The following is a 19,831-nucleotide window of genomic DNA, read 5'->3' as shown; positions in this document are numbered from 1 at the left end:
TTGTCAAAAAATGTATGGATTCAAAAAATGTTCAAAATATGGAAAATTGTTCACGTTGCTAAGTATATTCGGTAGTTCATGTTATGAATTCTAAAATTGCGTTCCTATTTAAAAATGTTTGAAATTTTAAATTTTTGTCATTCTGATTTCTTTTCAGAATTTTTGATTGTTCCATGCCAATATTATTCAACTTTCATACACTTTTGGTAACTTTTTATACTATTTTTTGGGACTAACATATTGATACAGTGCCCAGTGCCAGTTCCTGTTTGTTGCATGTTTTATGTTTCGCAGAAAACTAATATCAAACGGAGTCCAAACGGGATACAAACGGACGAAGAATTATTTTGGAATATTTGTGATTTTTGGGAGGAAGAATCAACGCAAGACGGTACCCGAGGGGGCCACGAGACAGGGGGGCGCGCCCAGGGAGGCAGGCGCGCCCTAGACTCTCCTGGGCACCCTGTAAGGCGGTTGACGCTCTTCTTTTGTCGCAAGAACCTAATTTTATGAGAAAAAACTGGGCGAAAGATTCACCCAATCGGAGTTACGAATCTCCGGATATAAAAGAAACGGTGAAAGGACAGAATCTGAAAACGCAGAAACAGAGAGAGATAGAGAGATAGATCCAATCTCAGAGGGGCTCTTGCCCCTCCCACGCCATGGGTGCCAAGGATCAGAGGGGAAACCCTTCTCCCATGGAGCATATAAAGGACGCTATGCTACCCGCCCTTCTGAAGCCATCGCGCGCGCACACCGTCGTGGACCGAAGGATTCTTTTACCACAGTGCTTTTTCGTCTGCTGGCGGTCGGTACACCGTTAATCCCTTCTCTACCTGAGCTTTTCGTTTGATGTTGTATGACGGGTAGGGCTGGTTTGGTCGTGGGGCCAATAAACGAGGTGTTTTTTCGATGCATTTGGGTGAGCGTGTTTCTATCGAGACAGGGATTAACCTAGACGCGATTCCCCCGCGGTGAAAAGAGGCCACCCATCTCCTCCCAATTCCCAGCCGCCGCCGCCGCCACCACATCCTCTCTCCTCCCCTGACGTCTCCTTTTTCCCCTCCTCTCCTCACAACGGCCTCCTCCTTCCTGCACCGCCTCTTCCTCTCTTGCTGATGGCGCCACCCGCCGGTCGATGCCTCCTGTCTTGCCCTTTCCATGGGGAGGTGGAGATGGGAAGATGGCGTTGGAGGAGAAAAACGAGATCCAGGCAGTGGAAAGATGGCGTTGGAGGAGGGAGCACGGGTGGGCGCCGCAGCTGAAGCACGGGTGGCCTGGTTGTGGCGGAGCATGGCGGGAGTCCGGGCGGCGTCGTGGTCGTGGTCAAGAGGAGAAGCACGGGTGGCCGCCGTAGCTGAGCTTCTATGTAACATAGTTCCGATGAATCCTCTGCCGCATCTGGCCTCTGCAGGTACCCACACCTCTTCACCCCCTACTGATTTGCCTTCTCCCCTCTCCTTTTCACTTATTTTTTCAATTTAACAACAGAATATCTCATCCCTGTTTGTGTAGATTCGTTTTTGTATCTACCTATAAGGCGTTCGATGAAAATCCAAGCTGCTGCAGTGGCAGATTACGTCGTCCGCTTGCATGCTGAGCCATGTTGATTGCTTCTCTTTTGGTCCCTTGTCATTTGCTTGCTCTATGATTCGTTGTTGTAAAAGAATTGCATTCTTTTTTTTGTAGGTTGCGCTCTCCTGTTCTTTTTTGTTGGCTTGACGTACGTACTGGCAACCTCTTATGTGAGGGCTTCAGCATGCCTCTATTTGAGAGAAAAGATATGGAGAAGCGGATTTTCAGGTATGCTCTATGGTTTGGAGCAATGCCACTTTGATTTGGTTCACATTTTCTTTATAGGTTGATGCTGTCTGTTGAGTATATGAGGTTGTCTCTGCTCCATGTTAAGTACCAGCCAAAACTGCCATTATATATTTATTAATCTAGGAGGCTGCACCGGTCATATGAATTTAAATAGGCTTGCTACCACTTTATTTTTGTCAACATTTTTGGCCCTGAACATGTTATGTTTCGATTTATGAGGTTAAAGCATACTACTACTTGCACAAACAGCAAACTGTTGAAAGTATTGTTGGGTCACTTTTAGGCTTCTAGCTATTTTGATTTTATCATATACAACACTTTCAGATCAGTAAATACAGTGACCTTCCTTTACATTAAATAATCGTGATTGTTCTCATACCATTTGGTGTTTGGCACACAAGCTAAAGGTTCACCAAGTTCAGGGAAAGAAAAGTTTCCCTAGACAGGTGGCGGCGGCAGTCAAGACAAGTGCGGCGTTGTGAGCGACGGCCCTCGATCGTCTTCCTTGTGGATTCAGGTACACGTCGTCCATCTTGGCCCATCGTGGGTGTTGGCGGGCGACCGGAGGCGGCTACAGCAGGCCAGTGTCTGTGATCAAGACTGACACCGGGAAGGCTGCCGGTATGTAGTATGATCCTCATCTCCTCCAACTTACGTTTTGGTAGCACGTCTCCATCGTTGTAAGGACAAATTTCTAGCTTTCACAGTCCTACTCTACTATACCATGCTTGACCATTCCTCTTCCATCCAGGTCTACAGTTGTGCGCTCGATTCAAATGATCATTCTCCGTTCTTTTCCTCAGAACTACATATGAGAGGTACAATGGATTGGCCAAGATACTCAATTAAGCTATTCGATTTAAGGTATACTTGTATCCCTTCCTTCTATCCTTTTTGTTCATCTTCTCATGTGTATTGTTAGCTTTTTCCCAAGCTTTTTTTATCTAGAATCTCAAATATAAGTATATTTTGCTGATTAGTGAGTAAATCAACCGGCAATAGTTGGTATATATTTGTTGTAGGTTTGATGTCACCTATTAATTCTTTTTTTTTTGAGATGCTCTATTTTTACAATGCAGAATTTGTTTCTTCATCACTATATTACCGCTTACATTGCTGGCAATGGAAACTAAAGAAAATACTATGGTCTATCTATGCTACAGCTGTTTAGCTAATTGGATCTGGTCTCCTTGAGCGGATGTTTATTTGCTTACTCATTTCTGCTCTTCTTCCTGTATGTGAAGTGATACAATTGTATTCCATTGGTGTCAACTTACTTTTCGTGAACTAATTCTGTAATGAGTACACATTGGTCTCTCCAGAGGTCCTCTATATTCATGGTAGTCTTCCCCTATTGTTGCCTAGGTTCATATGCATATGCATATGTGCTTACTTTAAGGTTATTATTGCCCATGTTTTGCAACTTGAGGTTCACCTTGATCTAATGCCAGACCGTCTACTTCAATGAGTTGCGAGATAGTGGCTATTTTTTTACTAGAGTCATTTGAAATGAGAAAGATCTGCATCATACGTTGGCCAGAGATAGTTAGTGTTTTGCACAATATATAATCGTCAGAGTCATTTGAAATGGGAAACATTTAATTAGTGATAAATGTTTTCTACTCACTTCCGCTTCACGGCTGCATTGAGGACATGGATTGGTAGCTAGAGTACTATACTAGATTTGGTGCAAATTGACATGTATTTAACAGTCTGTTGCTTTGACGCTAGATAATGGATGCATTTTGATGGATCACAGCATGCTCTATGGTGTTGTGGATCACCTGGATATCTTCTGATATTCATCTTTCCATGCTGCAACAAGGAGGGTGTATGAGCTTAGAGAGTTAGTGTCCTTTCTCGTGACTGTTCAAATAAGGTGTTTTTTTTGTGATCACAAATTTGATCATATAGTGTCCTATATGATTCATGTTTCTTATTTAATTACAAGTGATGAAGACATATGTTGCAGCTGAAATGATTGCCCTTGCATCGTGCTAATTAAATCACATCTGCATTTTGATAATCCCAGAATCTGATTATTAGGCATAGAAGTGAGAAAACTTCCACGATGAAGTGACTGCTTCACATGCACATGGCTTGCCTGATATAATCACGACCCCTGTTCAAGAATTCATCCGATTAACCAGTTAACTTGCTGGTTAATCCCTACTCGTAGGGTCACCGAGTAGCCAGTTAACTGATTAATCGCTTGAGTAATTGATTAAATGGCCGATTAACTTGCCGATTAGCCTATTAATCCCCTACTCGTCAGCTAACCGAGTAGCTACCAGTTAATGATTTCCTCAACAATGATCACAACCTTCGTGTGTGATCTGGAGAGGCCTGAGATAGTTCAGGGTCTTGAACATGGGCAAAAGCAGTCGACATGACTGATATTACCGTACGAGTGCATCAGATGAAGCTTCTTGATTACCTGCAGAAAATCAGCACCGGGCAGGTGTTCGGGACTGTCGTTGCTGGTACTGTGCCCGGTGCCATTTCTTCCTCTAACCCACTTTTCCTTAGCCATACATCTTGCTTATCCTGTCTTTCATTTATCTTTCTGTTCTCCAGTTGTCCACACCGTGGAGTTCCAAAAGAGGGGTCTGCCCCATGCACTTATCCCTGTTTGGCAGCAGAAGAACAGTGCCCAGGTGATTACACCAGCTTCCATAGATTCATCTGTTTCAACGACTGTTAGCATTTCTATTGGATCTAGCTTCCTCTTTCAATTTTTTGTTGCTTTCCTCTTGCATGGTTGCCAATGGTTAACTTGGCGCTGCCACAGGGATCTAAACTGACTGATGTTGATGATGGTACTCCTGCCACTGCACTTGCTAAGACCATGGAAACTACACTTGCTCAGCCACCAGACTTAAAATGTACGCCCTCTCTCCGCAATGAAGCAAAAGATGCTATTACCGGCCTATCCAAACTGGAAATGCACGCATGGATCATTAAAAAAATTAGCGCTAGGAAACCCCGTGCAATGGATCTTCTGATGCTATAGCAATTATAGTTTTGATTCCTGTTTCCTTTGTTCGCCTTGTTAGTTTTTTCCCTGTTCATATACAATATGAATGTATATCTCTCATATACTCCTTTTGCTGAAAACATTCTGATCTTAGGGGTGCTGTTGCTACTACAAAGACCGGTTCATCAAAAAAAATTAGTAGCTGATCCATGCTTGGGGATAAGCATGCGTGGTACGTCTATTCCAACGACCTATACTTCTTTCACAGATTTGTCATGCCTTTCTTTTGGTTATTTTCCACTTACCATGGTTTACATTGTGTTGTCTTTTATATGATATATAGATACCCAGAAATGCTGTCAGGTGATTCTAGAATATTGTTTAGTATCCTTACGATACCTATAGTCCTTTCACTGATTTATCCTTGCCTTATGCCTTCTATATCAACTGATGTATTTATTCATGTCTACACCTTTTATCAGTAACTAATGGACTACATACATAACAGGCTTTATTATGATACCAATTTAACTCTTATTAACTTGCGATGGCATGTGGATCTCTTGTCTTGTGAACTTTTCTGTCTTTTCCATCAGGTTGATTTGTATATAGAAGCTTGATGCCTTGACCCTCGCTACTTCCACCCTCACTGCTAAGGGCGCCGTCCACAAGAACAAGTGAAGACTCCTTCATCGTCGCTGTTTTCAAGACCTTATCTTTGCACCCTTTTGAACAAACTATTGCTGTGTTGCTGCCGTGTTTACAAATGAGCTCTTTGGCGCTCATAGAGTCATGCCAAACATTTGTTGATGCATTTCCCTGTTTAAGATCCGAACTAAGCTGCTTCCATGTCTTATAAATGCCATCGTTTGCCTTTTGAACGATGCTATGTTGCTTTTCCAACACTGCGGTTATGCCCCTGCCTATATAACCTCTGGTGATGTACATCCATCTATTAATATCCATGATGCCACTCTTATCTATAGTTATCTATTTTCGCTGGTTTTCATTATTTAAAGCATCAATTGCCCAACAAGAAAACCAAATGTGCTGATTACAACGCATAACAATGAGAAAAGTCGTGCCCTGCCTTTCGCTGTCCATCTTCCGCTCAAGATCTAACATGGTGTGATCTAAAGATGCATTTTTAGATGAAATACACATTTCAACCATACTTCTCTTGCTCTTGCCCCTTGCGCCATTGGCGCAACGGGTCATCTAGTATAGGGAGAAGGTCAAGGAAGAAGAAGAATAAGGGGGCTCTCTTCCCCTTACTTCCGGTGGCGCCGGAACGCTGCTCGGGGCCATCATCATCACCGCGATCTACACCAACACCTCCATCATCATCACCAACATCTCCATCACCTTCCCCCATCTATATTCAGCGGTCCACTCTCCCGCAACCCGTTGTACCCTCTACTTGAACATGGTGCTTCATGCTTCATATTATTATCCAATGATGTGTTGCCATCCTATGATGTTTGAGTAGATTTTTGTTGTCCTATCGGTGATTGATGAATTGCTATGATTGGTTTAATTTGGTTGTGGTTATGTTGTTCTCCTTTGGTGCCCATCATATGAGAGTGCGCGTGGATCACACCATAGGGTTAGTTGTATGTTGATAGGACTATGTATTGGAGGGCAATAGTGACAGAAGCTTCAACCTAGCATAGAAATTGATGCATACGGGATTGAAGGTGGACCAATATATCTTAATGCTATAGTTGGGTTTTACCTTAATGAACGTTAGTAGTTGCGGATGCTTGCTAATAGTTCCAATCATAAGTGCATAGAATTCCAAGTCAGGGATGACATGCTAGCAGTGGCCTCTCCCACATAAAACTTGCTATCGGTCTAGTAAAGTAGTCAATTGCTTAGGGACAATTTCACAACTCCTACCACCACTTTTCCACACTCGCTATATTTACTTTATTTCTTATTTATCTAAACAGCCCCTACTTTTTATTTATGTGCCTTTTATTATCTTGCAAACCTATCCAACAACACCTACAAAGTACTTCTAGTTTCATACTTGTTCTAGGTAAAGCAAACACTAAGCGTGCGTAGAGTCGTATTAGTGGCAGATAGGACTTGAGAGAATATTTGTTCTACCTTTAGCTCCTCGTTGGGTTCGACACTCTTACTTATCGAAAGAGGCTACAATTATCCCCTACACTTGTGGATTATCAAGACCTTTTTCTGGCGCCGTTGCCGGGGAGTCATAGCGTGGGGTGAATATTCTTGTGTGTGCTTGTTTGCTTTATCACTAAGTAATTTTTATTTGCTGTTCTTAGTTGTTCTCTATCTTTAGTTATGGATATGGAACATGAAATACCAAAAAAATTAGGTGTACTTGCTACTCATGGAGATGGGGAACCTCCTAAAACCCTCGATGCTCATTATGTGAAAGATATTATGTACTACTTTGATAATCCTGAGAAAACCCCATTCAATTATGTTATGGGAGTAACGTTGGATCAACGTGAATACTTTAGGGATTATCGCTTGACACAAAATGGAAACTATTATGGGATCAAATTAATATGTTGCGTTGGTATGCTCGGGATCTATGCTTGAGATATGATATTACTTGTTGCTCTAGGATGAAGTCTCCACACCTTCCCATTTCATGCAAATTCAATGATAATAAAACATTGGCTTCTTATGCTAATGGTATCTATGATTACTATGATGTGGAACAAATAGAAGAATTTGTTGCTTTTATGGGTGCTTATGAGATTGAATCTATGTTTAAACCGTTTGAAGATTTTGATGATTCAGTTTACAGACCTGAAAATTTTGCTATACTTAGATATTGCTATGAGAGTTATGAATATAACTCCAATATTGATGCATTTATTGAGAAAGTCTCCGCTGTCCAAGAAGAGAGTAATATTTTGCAGGAGTCTATGGAAGAAGAAATTGATGAAACTGTGAGCTCATTGGATGAAAAAGATGAAGAGGAGAGCGAAGAACAAAACGAGGAAGAGCGAATTGATCACCTGTGCCCACCTTCTAATGAGAGTAACTCTTCAACTCATACATTGTTTAATTTCCCTTCGTGCTTACCGAAGGATGATTGCTATGATGATTGTTATGATCCCGTTGATTCTCTTGAAATATCCCTTTTTGATGATGCTTGCTATGCTTGTGGCCAAAATACCAATATGAATTGTGCTTATGGAGATGAACTTGCTATAGTTCCTTATGTTAAACATGAAATTGTTGCTATTGCACCCACACATGATAGTCTTGTTATCTTTTTGAATTCTCCAAACTACACTATACCGGAGAAGTTTGTGCTTATTAAGGATTATGTTGATGGGTTGCATTTTACCGTTGCACATGATGATTTTGATAGATATAATATGCATGTTCTTGCTGCTCCTACTTGTAATTATTATGAGAGAGGAACTATATCTCCACCTCTTTATGTTTCCAATATGATAGAATTGCAAGAAACTGCTTATACTATGCATTGGCCTTTACTTGGTGTGCATGAATTGTTCTTTTATGACATGCCGATGCATAAGAAGAGAGTTAGACTTCGTTATTGCTTGATATATGTTACTTTGTGCTCACTACTAAATTACAAATCATTGTTAATTAAAATTGGCTTTGATATACCTTGGGATCCGGGTGGATCCATTATTTGAGCACTATATGCCTAGCTTAATGACTTTAAAGAAAGTACTGCCAGGGAGACAATCCGGAAGTTTTAGAGAATCATTTATTTCTGTTGAGTGCTTTCATAAAGTTTAAAAACAAAAAATATAAAGAGGGGAACCCAAAACTTTTCAAAAGGAAAGTGAAAGTGAGAAAGACGAGCATTGTTAAAGTGGGAGCTAGCCTTGAACTTTGTTCATGCTCACGGAAACTTTCTGAATCTTCATTACAGAAACTTTTCAACAAAAATAATTATGACCTTGTACAATTCCATTGTATTATAAAAATAATGTGCCAAGGTTTGCCTTTAGGATGTTTACAATGCTTGTTGGTTTGTACGGTGCATGACAGAAACTTTGGCTGTAGTGCATGATTTTACATTTTTTACTGAAACATCAAATGGTTCTGATTCCTTTTGCACTGTCTTTCTGTATAAATTGTTTTATTTTTCCTAATTTTGGTAGAATGTTTGGGGTACCAGAAGTATGGTGAATGTTCAGATTTCTACAGACTGTTCTGTTTTTGACAGATTCTGTTTTTGATGCATAGTTTGCTTGTTTTGATGAATCTATCAATTTATATCAGTGGATTAAGCCATGGAAAAGTTATATTAAAGTAGACACAATTCAAAAACAAAATATGAATTGGTTTGTAACATTACTTAGAGTAGTGATTTGCTTTATTATATTAACGGATCTTACCGAGTTTTCTGTTGAAGTTTTGTGTGGATGAAGTGCTTGATCGAGGAGGTCTCGATATGAGGAAAAGGAAGAGAGGCAAGAGCTCAAGCTTGGGGATTACCAAGGCACCCCAAGTAAATATTTAAGGAGACTCAAGCGTCTAAGCTTGGGGATGCCCCGGAAGGCATCCCCTCTTTTTTCAACAAGTATCGATATGTTTTCGGATTCGTTTCGTTCATACGATATGTGCAAGTCTTGGAGCGTCTTTTGCGTTTAGTTTTTACTTTTCTTTTATGCACTATGCTGGTATGAGATAGTTCTTGGTTTATTTATAGAATTCTCATTGCACTTCATTTAAATCTTTTGAGTATGGCTTTATAGAATGCTTCATGTGCTTCACTTATATTATTTGAAGTTTGGATTGCCTGTTTCTCTTCACATAGAAAACCGCCATTTGTAGAATGCTCTTTTGCTTCACTTATATTTGTTAGAGCATGGGCATATCTTTCGTAGAAAAATTAAACTCTCTTGCTTCACATATATCTATTTAGAGAGATGACAGGAATTGGTCATTCACATGGTTAGTCATAAAATCCTACATAAACTTGTAGATCACTGAATATGATATGTTTAATTCCTTGCAATAGTTTTGCGATATAAAGATGGTGATATTAGAGTCATATTAGTGGGCTATTGTGGATTAGTATAAATACTTGTGTTGAGGTTTGTGATTCCCGTAGCATGCACGTATGGTGAACCGCTTTGTGATGAAGTTGGAGCACAATTTTATTTATTTATTGTCTTCCTTATGTGTGGCGGTCGGGGATGAGCGATGGTCTTTTCCTACCAATCTATCCCCCTAGAAGCATGCGTGTAGTACCTTGTTTTCAATGGCTTGTAGATTTTTGCAATAAGTATATGAATTCTTTATGACTAATGTTGAGTCCATGCATGGATTATACGCACTCTCACCCTTCCATCATTGCTAGCCTCTTCGGTACCGTGCATTGCCCTTTCTTACCTCGAGAGTTGGTGCAAACTTCGCCGGTGCATCCAAACACCGTGATACGATACGCTCTATCACACATAAGCCTCCTTATATCTTCCTCAAAACAGCCACCATACCTACCTATCATGGCATGTCCATAGCCATTCCGAGATATATTGCCATGCAACTTCCATCATCATCATATACATGACTTGATCGTTCATTGTCATATTGCTTTGCATGATCGTAAGATAGCCAACATGATGTTGATGTCATTGCTACGCTAGATCATTGCACATCCCGGTACACTGCCGGAGGCATTCATACAGAGTCATATCTTTGTTCTAGATATCGAGTTGTAATATTGAGTTGTAAGTAAATAAAAGTATGATGATCATCATTATTAAAGCATTGCCCCAGTGAGGAAATGATGAAGGAGACTATGATTCCCCCACAAGTCGGGATGAGACTCCGGACTTTATGAAAAATAAAAGAGGCCAAAGAAGCCCAAATAAAAAAAAGAGGCCAAAGAAGCCCAAATCAAAAAAGAGGCCAAAGAAGCCCAAAAAATATATAAAAATATATAAAAAAAGAGAAAATAAAAAAATGAGAGAAAAAGAGAGATGGGACAATGTTACTATCCTTTTACCACACTTGTGCTTGAGAGTAGCACCATGTTCTTCATAGAGAGAGTCTCCTATGCTTTCACTTTCATATACTAGTGGGAATTTTCAGTATAGAACTTGTCCTGTATATTCTGATGATGGGCTTCCTCAAATGCCCGAGGTCTTCATGAGCAAGCTAGTTGGATGCACACCCACTTAGTTTCAGTTTGAGCTTTCGTACACTTATAGCTCTAGTGCATCTGTTGCATGGCAATCCCTACTCCTCGCATTGACATCAATTGATGGGCATCTCCATAGCCCGTTGATTAGCCGCGTCGATGTGAGACTTTCTCCTTTTTGTCTTCTCCACACAACCTCCACCATCATACTCTATTCCATCTATAGTGCTATATCCATGGCTCATGCTCATGTATTGCGTGAAAGTTGAAAAGGTTTGAGAACGTCAAAAGTATGAAACAATTGCTTGGCTCGTCATCGGGGTTGTGCATGATTTGAATATTTTGTGTGATGAAGATGGAGCATAGCCAGACTATATGATTTTGTAGGGATAACATTCTTTGGCCATGTTGTTTCGAAAAGACACGATTGCTTTATTAGTACGCTCGAAGTATTATTGTTTTTATGTCAAATGATAGACTATTGCTTTGAATCACTCGTGTCTTAATATTCATGCCATGATTAGACACATGGTCAAGATTATGCTAGGTAGCATTCCACATCAGAAATTATCCTTTTTATCATTTACCTACTCGAGGACGAGCAGGATTTAAGCTTGGGGATGCTGATACGTCTCCGTAGTATCTATAATTTTTTATTGTTCCATGCCAATATTATTCAACTTTCATATACTTTTGGCAACTTTTTATACTATTTTTTGGGACTAACATATTGATCTAGTGCCCAGTGCTAGTTCTTGTTTTTTTGCATGTTTTATGTTTCGCAGAAACCCAATATCAAACGGAGTCCAAACGGGATAAAAACAGACAGAAATTATTTTGGAATATTTGTGATTTTTGGGAGGAAGAATCAACACGAGACGATGCCCGAGGGGGCCACGAGACAGGGGGGTGCGTCCCAGGGAGGCAGGCGCTCCTTGGACTCTCCTGTGCACCCCATAAGTCGGTTGATGCTCTTATTTTGCCGCAAGAAAGCTAATTTTATGAGCAAAATCTGGACGAAAGATTCACCCCAATCGAAGTTACGGATCTCCGGATATAAAAGAAACGGTGGAAGGGCAGAATCTGAGAACGCAGAAACAGAGAGAGACAGAGAGATAGATCCAATCTCGGAGGGGCTCTCGCCCCTCCCACGCCATGGGAGCCAAGGACCAGAAGGGAAACCCTTCTCCCATCTAGGGAGAAGGTTAAGGAAGAAGAAGAAGAAGGGGGGCTCTCTCCTCCTTGCTTCCGGTGGCGCCGAAACGCCGCCCGGGGCCATCATCATCACCGCGATCTACACCAACACCTCCATCATTATCACCAACGTCTCCATCACCTTCCCCCATCTATATTCAGCGGTCCACTCTCCCGCAACCCGTTGTACCCTCTACTTGAACATGGTGCTTTATGCTTCATATTATTATCCAATGATGTGTTGCCATCCTATGATGTCTGAGTAGATTTTTGTTGTCCTATCGGTGATTGATGAATTGCTATGATTGGTTTAATTTGCTTGTGGTTATGTTGCTGTCCTTTGTGCTCATCATATGAGCGTGCGTGTGGATCACACCATAGGGTTAGTTTTATGTTGATAGGACTATGTATTGGAGGGCATGAGTGACAGAAGCTTCAACCTAGCATAGAAATTGATGCATACGAGATTGAAGGGGGACCAATATATCTTAATGCTATGGTTGGGTTTTAACTTAATGAATGTTAGTAGTTGTGAATGCTTGCTAATAGTTCCAATCATAAGTGCATATAATTCCAAGTCAGGGATGACATGCTAGCAGTGGCCTCTCCCACATAAAACTTGCTATAGGTCTAGTAAAGTTGTCAATTGCTTAGGGACAATTTCACAACTCTTACCATCACTTTTCCACACTCGCTATATTTACTTTAGTGCTTCTTTATCTAAACAGCCTACTTTTTATTTACGTGCTTTTTATTATCTTGCAAACCTATCCAACAACACCTACAAAGTACTTCTAGTGTCATACTTGTTCTAGGTAAAGCAAACACTAAGCGTGCGTAGAGTCGTATCAGTGGCAGATAGGACTTGAGAGAATATTTGTTCTACCTTTAGCTCCTCATTGGGTTCGACACTCTTACTTATCGAAAGAGGCTACAATTATCCCCTACACTTGTGGGTTAACAGCAGCTCACTTGGCGGCAATTCTAGAGATCGTGGCCCTTGGTACGGTGGATCTTGTAGTACTGCTTGTCAGAGCCCTCTGACTTGCCGGTAGCCACCAAGGCCCGGCAGGCGTCGCACCTGGCAACCTCCTTCTGGGGGTCGTCAACCTCTGCTTTCTTGGCGGTGTCAGGGTCGCCGGATTCCTCGACAGCGAGCACGGTCTTGCCCTTGCGCTTCCTGTTGCATCGCCGGCCCTTCCTTGCCGGGGCAACGACGTCTTTGTCTTCTGACTCACTTCCCGCGTCGTCATCCTCGCTGGGGTACTTCCTTCCTTCCTCAGCTCGGGCACATCTGTCAGCCAGGACGTACAACTCGGCAACATCTGCAACCTTGTTCATGGCCAACTCTTCACGTATCTTGCGATTGCGCACGTTCTGATGGAACACGCTGATGACAGCGTCGGTTTGAACATCAGGGATGTTGTACTGCACACGGCTGAATCTCTGTATGTACTTGCACAAGGATTCGCCATCCCTCTGTGGGATCACGTGCAAATCACTTGCCTGTCCAGGAGCTACGTGGCCGCCCGTGAAGGCACCAATGAACTCGGGGCACAGATCGGACCAAGAGGAGATGGAGTCTATCAGCAAATGCATCAACCATGACCTGACGTTGGGTTTGTGTGCCAACGGGAAATAGTTGGCGAGTACCTTGTTGTCTCGTGCCCCGACAGCTTGCATTGCAATGGTGTAAACGCCCAGGAACTCGGACGGATGAGTTTTGCCGTCATACTTCTCCGGGACCTCCGGTTTGAACACGCGGGTGTTAGGCCACTGAAACTATCGTAGCTCATGGGTGAACGTTGGACAGGTTATTGCATAGGGCAAGTCGCCAGCGTCCCCCGGCACGGGCTTGTACGTAGTAGGCCTAGCACGCCTATCATACTGGTGACGTGCCTCCCATCGCCGCTCGATAGTAGTCCGGGCATCCTCCTTGAGGCGCTCTCGAAGAACTTGACATTGGTCACAGCGCGTCCGTGGGTATGACGGCGTCGTGGACACGTTGTCCCGGGCGTCACCCCGACGGGCCGACCATGGTGGTGGGCAATGCACCGTGGTCGCGGCGCCCTCGACCCTTCCACTGCCTACACGCGCCGGCTCGTCATACCAGCGCCGCGAGGGGCTTGCTCCCCGGTGGCCATCCCCGTTGGCATGGCCAATAAGGCTTTGGATGGCAGCCCTCCACTCTTCTTGCTTCTCCAAGGCAGGAGGAAAGTTGAGGAGCAGCTGCACTTGCGACAATGCTTCTGCTCGCGTGGGTGGCAGCGACAAGTGCGAGGAATGGGCGGAACTCGGACTTCTAACTATGTTAGAAGGAGTCCCATCACGATTCCGCGGCTGCGCGCTCTTTTCGCCAGCATCACGGCGTGCATGTCAGCCCTGCGTGTCTTGAGAGTGACGCTGAGGGCTTTTGCCGTGGCGGCGCCCGGGGTCTTCAACATCGTGCCGCGGTTCGTCGTGCACGAGCTGAGAGGACCGTGACATGTGCGTTGGCGAGGTCGACCTACTGCCCTTGGAGGTCCCCACACCACCCACAGGTGACACAACTCCATCCCTGGGCACGGCGGCGCGCCGACCTCCATCGCTGCTGCGGAGGACGCCGGACGCTTGGCTTCTTGTATTCGGATGGTGTGGATGATCTTGATCTCCTCCACCACTGGTGCCCTCCACGTCGCCCGTCTGCGCAGGTGCGGGCGGGGCGGCCCCGGACGGGCCGATCGCTGCGGTCTTCTTCTTCTTCAGAGCCATGGCAACGAAGAAGCTACTGCACTAACTAAGAGACCGGATTCTCACAACTAATGCCCCCTACCTGGCGCCACAAAGATATCGGGGAAACCGATCACCTATGGGGTCACAAGGATCCCTTCTACGTTTGGTGGGGGTTAGTTGCACGAAGAGCAGGTCGAGTCGTTAGCACTCAGGGGATTTTTATCCAGGTTCGGGCCGCAAAGATGCGTAATACCCTAGTCCTGCTTGTCTGGTTATATGAGTGTTCTTGCGCTTTTAAACTAGCTATGGTGCGTGCTTTGTCCAAAAGTCTGAATCCTCTCTCTGTGCGCCTTGGGCCTCCTTTTATACGCAAAGGGGTTGCCACAGTGGCACACAGGAGGTGGCAAGCTACAGTTGTATGAGCTTATCGCTCGATCAACATAGGACAGGCGCATTTAATGTGTTGCCTGCGTGTCCTCTTGCTTTATTGGGGGCGGCAACAGAGGCCATCTCATCCTTTGCCGCTCCTCCTCGCCTTGACGCGTGTCCAGGTTGACAAGGCATGCAGTGCCACACTAGCTAACCAGCTGCCGCGTTGGCGCAATGGTAAGCTTCCATGAAGATCTGATTGCCTCCACGCAGGTGCCTACTTAGTTGGCCCGCCTATCGTCGCACTGGAGTGGCGGCGAGGTGGCGAAACCTTGTCGGGCGCGGGCCTGGCCACGATCCAGTGATCGTCCACGGCAAGGCTTGCCGGGGGCCTTGGAGTCGTCCCCGGCAAGGGTCTTGCCGGGGGTCTTCGTCTTTTGGTCCCAGGTGGATCCGTGGGCCACCAATCTTTATGAGGATTTGCATGCTATCGAGCATGCGCTTTCCAGATCTTGATCTTAACGTTGTCGATGGTGTCAGAGCTCTCAGCCCCAAGGGTGATGGACTTGCTGGTGTTGGTGCAGGTTGCCCTGGCAAGGCCCTTGCCGGGGGTGGTCTGGCTTGCCCCTCGCCCCTCGCGCTTTGAATGCCTGTTTTGATAGTCTTCGGGCTTTGCCTACCTCTGCTTTGCCAGGGCCTGCTGCAGGCGTGATTGTGACCGCCCGTGGCTGTGTCTGCCCATGCACTAGTAAGGGGTACAGAAGTACCCATACTTTTGTACACCGACACAGGAGTTTTCTATAAAATAGCATGACGGAGTAAGAATACCTATTTCCTTTATTTGTAGGTATAGATGAGCTTTGTACGTCTTGTAAACATTTATAATAGATCCTGATTCTTTTCGCAAATACATGAGTACCTTTTGTGAATTGTGTGAAGTATCTCACCTTCTTGAAGTGTGTGTGTGTTATTATATATATATATATATATATATATATAGATGGGGCTTATCCCATGGACATGCATACATGAGATTGTTACATCGACGTGAGAATCACATAAAGGAAAACAGAACACATGATGTAAACAATATCTAAACTGAACAAAATCTCCTATGCCTCCAAACTTCTGGAAGTCTACATGGGAGCCCTATGGACATGCACGTTGACACTTTGTACACACACTCTGTCAGTGTAAAAAAAAGTAGAAAACACAACTATTTTGGCACCTGCTTTGTAAACTTACATTGCATGCCATCGACAAACGAGAGAAAACCACATCTCCAGGTCTTGACTGTAAAGAGCACCCCAAACCACAACCAGAAACCAGACACAATCCCAGCAATCACAAAGTAGTACATCCAGTGGTCCACTTCTTCATTATTTCTCTCATCTGGTGCAAGCGAAGTATTTGCACACAAAACTTCTAACGGAAATCCACATAGCCCTGAATTGTTGGAGTAAATCAATGGGTCTGTGAAGGTCTGGATCTGACACCCAACGGGTATCTTGCCTGACAAAAGATTGTTCGAGACATTCAACATGCTGAGTGTCAATAAGCTCGAGATGCTTGAAGGAATGGATCCTGTAAGTGCATTGGATGATAGATCTAGGGACTCGAGAAAATTCAGACTACCAATGTCTTCAGGAATGTTGCATGATAGATGGTTTCTTGACAGGTTCAAAAACCGGAGTCCCTGAAGTTCGGTTAGCTCTTCAGGGATGCATCGGGACAACAGATTGCCTGACAAATCGATACCGGTTAATAACATGAGTGTTCTTTGGAATCTGAGCTCTTGGCCCTTCCACATTACATCGACCCTATCCTGATATTTTGATCCATCGAGCGGTCTTGGAGTCATAATATTTGTTGGATTCCTCATGGTGGTCAAGTTACTGAAGGCTATCGGTATTGATCCAGTGAAGCTGTTGTTTGCCATGTCGAGCAGCTGAAGTTGCGAAAGCCATGATAGCTCCAAAGGAATTTCTCCTGTGAAGTTGTTTGAGCTGAGGCTAAGGATTCTTAGTGATGGAACCGAACTCGGTATCCATGGAGGGAGAGCACCAAAGAACCTATTGCTCCCCATGTCCAGGGTGACCAACGAGTTGCAGCCCCTTAGGACCTCTGGGAGGACACCCGAGAAATCATTTTTGGCAAGATACAATGACTCGAGAGAGCAATTGTTGCCTGCCTTAGCCCTAGGGATTTCACCTGAGAAGGAGTTGTTTGACAGGTCCATGAATTGCAGTGCCTGCATGTTCCACCAGCAGTTTGGGAGCTTCCCAGTGAGTAGGTTTTTGGACAGGTCAATCAACCCCAGAAGTTGGAAGTTGCACCAGCAGACTGAGAGGTCTCCGGTGAGCCGGTTGTTTGACAAATCTAGCGCTCTAATCTGGTGTAACATGCATAGCTGGTGCAGGATGTTGCCAACGAGCTCGTTATTATAGAGCGAGAGGCTAGTGAGGCTGCTCAAGTCACCGAGCTGTGCCGGAATGGAGCCGTTGAACCTATTGCTGTTGAGGTCCAGAAACATCATCGAGCCACAACCCTCTAGGTGTGGGATGTTTCCAGCAAAGGAATTTTTGGAGAGATCTACGTACGTGAGATAGCAGTTGGGGTTTGCCTTAGCCACGGGGATTTCACCTGAGAAGGAGTTGCTGGACATGTCAATCATCTCCAGACCACGCATGTTCCACATGCAGCCCAAGAACTGCCCAGTGAGCAAGTTCCTGGACAAGTCCATCGTCCACAGCCTTCGGAGATTGCACCAACAGGCCGGGAGCTCCCCACTGAGCCGGTTGTTCGATAGGAGCAGTCCCTGGATGGAGACTAACCTGCAGAACTGGGGTGGAATCGAGCCATTGAGCATGTTGCTGCTGAGGTTGAGGGATAGGAGGGAGCGCAGCCGCGAGATGCTGGCTGGGATGGCACCCCCAAGGTTGTTGCTGCTGAGGTCGAGGGATTGGAGGGAGCGCAGCTGAGAGATGCTGGCTGGGAAGGCGCCCCCAAGGTTGTTGCTGCTGAGATCGAGGGATCGGAGGGAGCGCAGCTGCGAGATGCTGGCTGGGATGGCGCCCCTAAGGTTGTTGATGCTGAGGCCGAGGGATTGGAGGGAGCGCAGCCCCGAGATGCTGGCTGGGATGGTGCCCCCAAGGTTGTTGTTGCCGAGGTGGAGTGTTTCGAGCAAGCGCAGCCGCGAGATGCTGGCTGGGATGATACCCCTAAGGTTGTTGCCGCTGAGGTCCAGAACGGTGAGCGCTGGGAGCGCTATGGTGTCGAGCGCGTCGAGCCCGCCGGAGAGACCGAGTCCTCCGGAGAGCTGTAGCTCCGTGACATGACCGGCATCATCGCAGAACACGCCGTACCAAGAACAGACGGGCGCGGCCCTGGTCCAGTTGGAGAGCGCTGTTCCGTTGACGAGGCTGACCTTCCATGCCAGTAGGGCATTGGCCTCCGTGGTCACGACGGCATCCGTCGTCCCCAGGATGGTGGTGGCCGCCAGCAGGAGGAACGCCGCAGCGCCGGCGAGGTGAACGTGGACTCGTCTTTTCATGGTCCGGACTGACCCAAGGTGAGATGTATTGGCACTGGATCGCACACTATATAATGGATGTACTGGCACTCTGTATGTAGTCTCTAACTGGCACCGGTGTCCTTGTCATCGTCGTTTGTATGCGTTAGTGAGCCCGGCCGGCAGGGGTCGCGACAGCAGCGCGACGAATGGCGCCATCAGACAGCACCGGTCATGCATGGAAAACACAGACACGGTCCATTTGTCCAATCACGGTCCAAGGAGACAGTTCTGAAGACTAGTCTGTCTACGTGTTGTGCTAATCACAATCCGAAGCCAGAAAAACTTCAGCCCATGATGTGATGACCACATTCATCCGTATTTACTCTCCGAAACGGAAAAAAAATAACTCATTAACTATTTTTTCCTTTCATAAAAGGCATGATTTTTTCCTTTCGTTATTTTGAAAAAAGGTTTATCAAAATCTGTTGACCGATGATTTAATTTTGAAAATCTCGACGCGAGGAATTCAACGGTGAAAATGATTTGAGGTTTGAACGCACGGTTTAAGAGATAAAACGCTTTAAATAAACGAGTCTACAAAAAAAAGGAAAACGTGACAAGTGGTTTATCATGTATAATGCTTGATAAGATAGTCTTGTCTTAAGTCTTACATGTAATTTAGAGAAGACAAAAGAAAATGTCTATAATGGATTATCTCTTAGTATTATTTTCAATAACTAGCTATTTCTAAAAACATGGCGACACATATTGTGATAAGCGATCATCTCTTATCTTCTCTTAAAGAAGAGAAAACAAGCCTTTCTTATGAGTTTTCTCTCCTCCATCTCATCATTTATTCTACGTGACATTCCTAAGATAGCATTATTGTACATGCCCTTATACTTAACATGTCACTTGTCACGACTTGAAAAGGTGGAAGTGGTCTTTGAAAGAAGTACTCCTCAATTAGTGGTTTCGTGGAACCAACCGCACACTACAAACCCATCCCGAGAACACGTCTTTTACTTCGACACGTGCCTCTTACACGAGGTTTACACAAGCATACCTGTTCCTTGGCCCACGACATCCTTCATGTCTCGAGCCGTGGCTCAGAGCCTCGTCC

General features: G+C 44.6%; 2 protein-coding genes across 8 annotated transcripts; one reads left to right on the top strand and one right to left on the bottom strand.

The window, feature by feature from the left end:
- Window positions 1-876: 876 nt before the first annotated feature.
- Window positions 877-5,764, top strand: LOC119323108. Of its 7 annotated transcripts, none has more exons than XR_005156136.1 (10): window positions 877-1,414; window positions 1,516-1,605; window positions 1,690-1,803; window positions 2,226-2,445; window positions 2,576-3,670; window positions 4,268-4,307; window positions 4,402-4,481; window positions 4,616-4,709; window positions 4,956-5,033; window positions 5,398-5,764. XR_005156136.1 is itself a non-coding variant. In XM_037596684.1 (9 exons), exons 5-9 carry the CDS (start codon window positions 4,214-4,216, stop codon window positions 5,400-5,402), a joined length of 351 nt encoding a protein of 116 aa, XP_037452581.1. In that variant the 5' UTR covers window positions 960-1,414; window positions 1,516-1,605; window positions 1,690-1,803; window positions 2,226-2,445; window positions 2,576-4,213; the 3' UTR covers window positions 5,403-5,764. The 7 variants fall into 7 exon arrangements, 1 of the variants encoding a protein (XP_037452581.1); XR_005156135.1 differs by having other exon boundaries at window positions 2,576-3,703; XR_005156130.1 differs by having other exon boundaries at window positions 884-1,414; window positions 2,576-2,688; window positions 2,904-4,307.
- A 10,646-nt stretch (window positions 5,765-16,410) lies between these two features.
- On the bottom strand, window positions 16,411-18,747 carry LOC119322446 (LRR receptor-like serine/threonine-protein kinase FLS2). The gene is made up of 2 exons (XM_037595930.1): window positions 18,242-18,747; window positions 16,411-18,139 (listed from the first exon to the last, which is right to left on the bottom strand). Exons 1-2 carry the CDS (start codon window positions 18,745-18,747, stop codon window positions 16,411-16,413), a joined length of 2,235 nt encoding a protein of 744 aa, XP_037451827.1.
- Between the last annotated feature and the right edge of the window lie 1,084 nt (window positions 18,748-19,831).

This window comes from Triticum dicoccoides, chromosome 6B (assembly GCF_002162155.2).
Source record: "Triticum dicoccoides isolate Atlit2015 ecotype Zavitan chromosome 6B, WEW_v2.0, whole genome shotgun sequence".
NCBI lineage: Eukaryota > Viridiplantae > Streptophyta > Magnoliopsida > Poales > Poaceae > Triticum > Triticum dicoccoides.
Note: the sequence above shows the minus strand (reverse complement) of the source record. Positions and strands in the feature narration are given on the sequence as shown.